At 46.4% G+C, this 8,000-nt stretch overlaps 1 protein-coding gene across 1 annotated transcript; it reads left to right on the top strand.

Moving 5' to 3' along the window:
• Nucleotides 1–5,155: 5,155 nt before the first annotated feature.
• Nucleotides 5,156–7,989, top strand: LOC138927199 (laminin subunit alpha lam-3-like; the record flags this gene model as incomplete). The annotated part of the gene is made up of 5 exons (XM_070282683.1): nt 5,156–5,249; nt 5,498–6,857; nt 6,921–7,176; nt 7,236–7,632; nt 7,692–7,989. Coding segments are annotated over exons 1-5 (2,405 nt in total), but the record flags the coding sequence as incomplete, so codon positions are not given.
• Nucleotides 7,990–8,000: the final 11 nt, after the last annotated feature.

Below are 8,000 nucleotides of genomic sequence, written 5' to 3'. Positions count from 1 at the left end.
TGGTGTTCCATGGGCCGTAGAAACACCAACACTAAAACCGGCAATAAACTAAGCCCAGTTACTGTTACATGACATATGATGTCAAAATATGAACAGTAAGCCAAAATTTTAAAATTAAATGGTTTTTACAAGCCAATACTCAATACTCTTACAGGGTAGTTTTAAATTCAAATTTATAGAACTTAGCCAATAAATAAATACAGTACTTAGGCAAAAATAATGTAGTATTGGTCCTCTATTAAAAAAAGTTACCAACATATAACCCCAGAAGGGTACACATATCTAAAACTTCCTCCAAAACTTCCTCCAAAACTTCCTCCAAAACTTCATCCAAAACTTCCTCCCCGGTTAAAGTGTGCGTAGCTAATGACTTTTTGGCTAATTGCAGCTGAATTTTAATTACATTCGGGCTGAACTTTCAAGTAGTTTTAATTAACTTTTAAGACCTGCATTTAAGCCACCCTCGCAAAACACTATACGGAAGGCTTGTCGATGCCGGGCTTATCTTTATTAGCGACATGTATTTCTAATTTTAAAATCAATGGCCGTCAAGTATTTGAGCCACTCGGGGAGTACGGCACAGACTCCTTTAACTGCGCTGGCCGGGAATAGTTTATCGTGTGGCCAAATTGAAAATGCTGCCGGCCGAAACTAACTGCTGGCCAAAAACAAAGTAGATAGCGTGCCGAATTCATTGAATATAGCTGGTTTTATTTCTGATCGGTCGTGCAGCGAGGGAGGGCAGTTGCAGGCAAATAGTTTTGTTAATTGAAATAAAATTCAATTTGACGTTTTTATGGCATGTGGAGATAGTTTGGCTAAATACGTGAGAAGCTGTTGCGAATAGCAAGCCCGTGGTGTGAAAGTAGTTGCTCCAAAGAGCCGGCCAATCGAGTCGCGGCCAAACGATTCATTTACGATGTGCGATTGGAAAAACCCCCAGGAAATCTTCGATGCTTAATCGTATTTCTCGCATATTTATCGTCCCAACATAATCCTGAACATGGCCTGATATTTTTTCCTTACGGAATCTAAAATGGAATATTTTATGGGCTAAGCGAAAATTTTTTTTTCCATTTGCAGTTTTATGTCTTATTTTTAGAAACCGCCGCCTGCTCGCTGGATATTTTTAAAGTCAAGCCACCAGCGACCGTGGGGAGGTCTTAAGACAAGTGGCAAGTGTGGTCATAAAATTTATGTGCAAATATCTAATCCGCATATGCAAATTCGACTATGCGGGCACAATTTTCCAAGACATAAACTTTGGTATTACCCACATGGGGAACGGAGATTTCGCAACTATGAGGGAAATATAGAGGCGGCAGTCGATCCGAGACGCTGTGACCTTTGCCAGTGCTTGTCAAACTTATTGGGAACATGATCGATTGCAGTTAGCGTAAATGAATGGCACATTAATTTGCATTTAAATGCACCACAAAAAATATTTCTCGCCATTTTCAGCATGTCATTGACTAATGAGCGAGCCGCCGAAAATTTTGTAAATTACAAACCGAAAAAAAATGGAAACATTTTCTGCAACCGCAACTGCCTCAGCAGGAAACATAAATTACACGACCCAGACGAAATAGATTGCGGTGCTGGTTGCGCCTCTGCAAAGCAGCATAAATATGAGAAATATGAAAAACATTTTGCAAATGTCACATTCGCATGGCGAGGAAAACCGATCTCCGTGCCAAATTTCAGGCGCACCCCATTCGAAGCAGCTATTTGTGTTTATTTTTATGTGAAAGAGGTGTTTGCACTTGCTCTTGGGGTATATCTGCAATTATCACTTGTATTACATCTAGAAACACTAGAGTATTCAGAAATCGGGACTGACAGCTTCTATTGACAGGTCTGTGCGTGGAAATCCATGAACATTAGTGTTCGAGTGCTGAACTCGACTCATCTTTCGGCACATCATCTGAAGAGACTTCTCTCGTCGTAATGCTGGCAAATTATTTGCGCAAATAGTTACCAAGTGTTTGCTTTGAGTATTTTTATTTATTTTGTTTCGTTTTATTGTTTGTCGGTAGTTTCAAAAGATTTTCATTGCTTCTATTATGGCCCACGTTAGTCGTTTAGATGATAAAACCTTCGAGCAGAACCTGGATCACTCACCTGGTTATAAATTTTGGCAATGGTTTATTTTCTCTAGCCGAATGGAAATTCAATTGAATCATTAATACGTGTCTGCATTTTGAATGAAGTTTCCACCACTTTGATCTATTCCTCGCAGATTTTAATGGTTCCCAAAAACTCATCCATAAACCCAAAGATCAATCGTGAAGACTCAGACTTCCGATGAAACTTGAAGCGACTAATCTGCAACACGATTTCCACATCAGGCCGGCTCAGTTTGCAATAGAGTCAGCTCGTCCAACACGGCTTGGCCAACAAATATTTATAAATTGCATACGCGATCGGGCCTAATGTGGCCACTTTAATAGACGCCGCCACTTATCGGGCGCCGCTGATCGCTGAAACACCAACCGCCAAACACTCGGAAACCACTTATTATAACAAACAAAATGCTATAATTAATTTTTCTATTATTTTCTCAAATACACCCCTCCATTATAGTGGAGGAGGTGGCGGCCACGCCAGAACGTGGCCAGCTAGGAGTCAGATGCAATTTCCTGGCCAACTTAATACTCGATTAATTTACGACGAGCACGAAAACAATTGAGTCGAGCATTCGAAGCGGCCTCGTCGGCGGGATGCTGCCCGTATTATGACGTGCCGGGCCGAGTTCGATCAAAGAAAGCATAAATAACATCCCGACAGCCGGTCGGGACGAGGCGGCCCAGACTGGAAACTGGTTCAGAATTTGGTTGGTGGCCCGGGCCGAAATTTATGCAAACGGGTTAATTAACTAAGGCAGCAAAAAAAGAGGGAAAATAACGAAATTCGGAACGTTAGCTACGTGAGGCTGTTAAGAGGCTGCAGCCTGAAGCCGGGTGGTCCACCTTCCTCCTACCCACTCCCCACTCCCCACTCTCTCTTAACGGCTTTCAATGTGGGCCAACAGTGGGCGGCTAACAAGGCAATAACAGAATCTAGCCAAGCAGCCAACCACATTTGTATCCATCATTTCGGACATTTCAAATGTCAATTTATATATAAATCGCTGGCAAGTCAGTCGGTCAGTGAGTCAATCACTCAATTGAATGCAATTCATTCATTCACTCACTCACTCACTCATTCATTCGTTCATTGATTCATTTATTTATTTATGCAGTCGTCCAGCCAGCCAGCGTGTTGCCACAAGATTTTTATCGCAGTTGCCTACAGACGCTTAATTGCCGCTTGATTACTTGTGGAAATATCGGAAAGCAATCGCCAATGCATCAGTTGGATATGTTTTTATTGAAACCGAGACTTTAGGCTTTAATACTCAATGTTTTTGGGGAATTGCTCATTCAAAGAGCATTTAAAGTCTGCCACTTGGACTGTAAAGATTTCGGATAATTGATTGTCAGGCATTTCTAAGATTTTCTGATTTGACTCCGCTCGCTGCTGACATGCATTGCGCATACGCAACGTTGGCCGCGAGTGCTGCGATCGAACTCATAAATCATTTAATCAATATTTTGCCGTGTCGAGCGTAACAAAAGTTATGTTGCCCACAAAACACATGCTCCGAATGCGAGAATTCGTTGGACTTTTATAATTTGGTAGCGGCCGAATGCAAGAGACTTTGCAATTAAACTGTCAATTCATTGGTATTTTTAGAATTATTAGTATTTGATTGTTAATTTATTGCAATGCATTTGATTTGTGGCCGTGTTGAATGGCCGGACATGGCCAGTCTTGGTAGTCGCATTGTGTATACGCCATGTTGTGCAGCGAAAATGACATGCCCCAAGGCTGCCATGCCACCTTCTCTGAAGTGAGACTAATGACTGTAGTTCCAGGGCAATCGAGTCTATAGTTGCCATCTCGGAGGGTCCGGGAAATTGGTCATTTATTATTCTCATTCAAAAGACCAACTCGAAGTGCCGCCCACTGGACCTGGAACCTTCAAATTTTACGCATATTCAAGCCAAGAACCGTTAAATGAAGGGAAGTACTCTTAAAAAGCCCACACACGGGACTTCTGGCCACAAGACTGGCCCAAAGTGGCCCAAACTAGCGATCGTCAGCCAGAAAAGCTCCAAAGGTAGAAAAAAAACAAAACGTGATCATTAGTAAAAAATCAGAGAAAACAAAATTGTCAATAAAACCAAAAGTCGGAGAGACTAACTCTCAGAGGCAAATGGCAAGCGACTCGAGACCCACGCAATAAATCTTCAGTGGGTGTGCAGTGGCTCTCAAACTGTTGGCATGACACAACGCATTTCCAACTTGGGCCACGACCATCGAAGGCGATGGCGCAGAATCGTGATCCTCATTGTAGACTCTAATGACATCATTTGCTCAGGACGAAATATCTGAATGGCGTCAGTTGATTGAACTTTTTATTGGTCTGAAGCCAGTCTGAAGGAGTTCGTCGCAAACCGGGCCTTTCTCTTGCCACTCTTTTTCATTCATGAAAATGCAAATCTTCCTAGCTATGGCAAGCACTTGACAGCCTGCACTGTATAGTCTTCAAATTGTAGCCATATGCCAAGTGCCTCGAGGCAGGCTCAGCTTCCTTCTCCCCCTAACCCGAGAGCGTCTCTGGATGGAGTGGAACTACTATCACCTATCCCATCGTGTCGCGTGCTATGCTTTTCCATATTTTCATACATCCATTTTCGATACCCTATAAGGCTTAGGTATAGTGACTACACTGTCTCTCTAGATGTTATTCTTTATATACCATTTTGTTAGTTATTATTTGCTCAACATTTTATATCAAGTAGAGCAATAAACTGTCGTTCACCTCGAAAGTGTTGCAATTTTTTGCTCAATTTTTACATAGATCGTGCTATCAATTTGAAAAGTGTTTTTTGCGTTGGTTTTACCGGATTTATGAATGAATTTATTTTCGCATATATGTACATACATACGTACCTCCTTCTTAGCCATATACTCGTACGTTTGGCAGACTTGTCTGGCTTGTTCCGACGACTTCGGCTCCCACATTTGTAAAGTTTTTTTTTTCGTCCATCGTCCACTTGGGCCGTCGTCGCATTTGTCGTTTGTCGCCCGAATAGGAAACTCTATGGAGATGTGGGCGGGCTTCGAGGAGCTGCCTACGCGCAACCCACAAAACCCACCAACTGGCTGGATGGCCGGTGGTTTCTGTGGGTCTCCGAACAGCCGTTGGTGGCTGTTTAGGTGCAGTTAGTTGGCTGCCACCGACAATGACGTCGTGGCCCAGTAACCCAAGCTGGGGAAAGCTCTCATAAGCGGGATTAATTATTTTCCTCCAGCCTGTGTACCTTCGGGTATTTTCCATTGATTGGTACTATTATTTTTGTCGAAAAATACCTTTCTAAGGTTCAGAATTTTGAAAGATTGCCTAGCTATTGAAAAATTTTATTAAAAACACACCTTTCTCTCTTTACAGAATGCCACTGCAGCAACGTGGGGTCCCTGTCCTCTGACTGCGATAAGCGCACCGGGCAATGCTCCTGTCTGGCGAATGTCACAGGAAGGAGGTGCGACAAATGTCGGCCAGGACATTGGAACCTCACCGAGGGTATGGGCTGTCGGGACTGTCGCTGCGATCCGCATGGATCCCGAGGCAACGAATGCAATCCGTGGACGGGTCAGTGCGACTGCAAGATCGGAGTTGGAGGTCAGCATTGCAACGAGTGCACCGAAGGCTTCTTTGGCTTCAGCACGGAGGGCTGTCAGCGCTGCTCCGCTTGCACCGCGGAGGGTCAAGTGTGCGACCCGAACAATGGCCGTTGCATCTGCCCCAAGTTTACGAGGGGACTGGGCTGCAGCCAGTGCGTCCCGGGCACCTGGGGCTGGCAGGCGCGTCTGGGCTGCCGGGAGTGCGAGTGCGACCACGTAGGATCCATTGGACAGTACTGCCGCACCGGAGATGGGCAGTGCCAGTGCCGAGAGGGCTATGCTGGCCGAAATTGCAACTCCTGTGCCGTGGGCTACTTCGGGTATCCGGAGTGCCGCCGCTGCGGCTGTGATCCTGATGGCTCTTTTACCCAGCCGGATGGATCGATTGCATGCGACTCGAATGGCCAGTGCCCCTGCAAGTCCCTGGTAGCGGGACTCAAGCGGGACGCCTGCATGCAGAGCACCCTTGGCTTGTCCGCCGTTAGTCCAGAGGGGTCCCCCCGCTGCTTCTGCGTCGGTCGGTCAGGGGAGTGTGAGCAGAGCAACCTTTCCTGGGGTCACATTCGCATGTCGGAGTCCCGGAACCTCAGCATCCAGCAGATACGGCCCCAACACGTGCCCACCGGGGACTACGAGTACATCGTGGTGGTTCAGATGGAGGGCAGCAGCTTCTACCGGGAGGATGCAGAGATCCAGCGCATGAACGACCTGAGCCTGGTGCCCAAGTCGACGGGAAATGTCTCCATCGGAGCCTATGGCCAGTTCTACCACCCACTGTACTTCCAGTTGCCACCCCAGTTCTACGGGGATCGCATCAGCAGCTACGGTGGCTACTTGTACTTTACCCTCATCACCGAGGGTGCCCATAAGCCCTTGGAGAGGAAGATCCTGGCCCAGTATCCTCTGGTGCAACTGCACGCCCACTCCAAGCTGCTTCTTGATTTTTACGAGTACGAGGAGTTCGAGTACTCGTTGAATGTGACCCACAGGGTGCCGCTACACGAGTCCTTTTGGAAGTATCATCACAACAACCAGGCCGTGGATCGAGGCACTCTGATGGCCGCTCTCCAGAACATCCGCCATATCTTTATACGTGCTTTTGCATTTGCCGATTTCCAGGAAGTAGTGTGAGTATTAATAGAATAACACTATATACACACTATACTATTTACTAAATTAATATTTGATAGACTTCAAAATGTGCACATGGATTCGGCCATTTATGTTCAAGGGTCCACCAATCTTATTGCCAAAGGCGTGGAGCGCTGTAGGTGTCCCAAACGATTTGATGGCTTGTCCTGTCAGGATCCGGGAAGATCCTTCTATCGCTGGCGCAACACTACCATTGTGGAGAGTGTGTTCATCGAGGATCTGATCGGGAGAGCTGCTCCCTGCCACTGTAATGGCCGTAGCAGCGATTGTGACAAAGAAACAGGAGTGTGTCTGGTATGTAGAAATATTCATTATCATTACTACCGGTACTATAATCCACAAATCTTCCACAGAACTGTCGCAGCAATAGTGGCGGGGACCACTGCCAGCAGTGCGCCGAGGGCTTCTTCGGGGATCCCAATTCGCCGCACGGCTGCCAGGCTTGTCCTTGTCCGGAGACCAATCGCAACTTTGCCCGTGGCTGTAATGTCTGGGACGGAGAAGTTAGCTGCGTCTGCAAGCCAGGGTATACTGGGCGACTGTGTGAGCGCTGCCAGAGGGGCTACTTCGGAGATCCCATGCGGTATCCCAACAGCACTTGCCAGGCCTGCAACTGCCATCCGGACGGAATAAGAGCGGAGGGCTGTGATCTGGAAACCGGACGATGCTACTGCCGTGAGGGCGTCACTGGGCTCAAGTGCGACAAGTGCCAGGCAGAACGCCATCATCTAGTGGATAATGGATGTCGAAGTAAGTGGGCTCTAAGATGTAGAATGGAGAAGAGTAGATCATGATTTGTTTTATTTCAGTCTGTGACAATTGCACCCTCTTGCTTCTGGACTATGTCGAGTTGATCGGCCACAAACTGCGACGGGGAATGCACAACATGGATCTGACTGGCATCCCGGCTCCGTATCTCAAGTTGTCCGAGTACGAAAGGGCACACGATGTATGGAGCGCACGGCAACAAGATTTCAACCAGGCACGCCGACTCCTACATGAATATGACACTCCTGGCCTCGTCAAACTTGATGCCCATGCTGAGAACCTAAAGTTCCAATCCCGAAAAGCTGTGAGTACGATCGGAAAACGGTCGTTTGCCATCAAGTCGATGTGGG

The sequence above is a fragment of the Drosophila bipectinata genome, unplaced genomic scaffold (assembly GCF_030179905.1).
Source record: "Drosophila bipectinata strain 14024-0381.07 unplaced genomic scaffold, DbipHiC1v2 scaffold_187, whole genome shotgun sequence".
Lineage (NCBI taxonomy): Eukaryota > Metazoa > Arthropoda > Insecta > Diptera > Drosophilidae > Drosophila > Drosophila bipectinata.
This window is presented reverse-complemented; position numbering and strand designations above follow the sequence as displayed.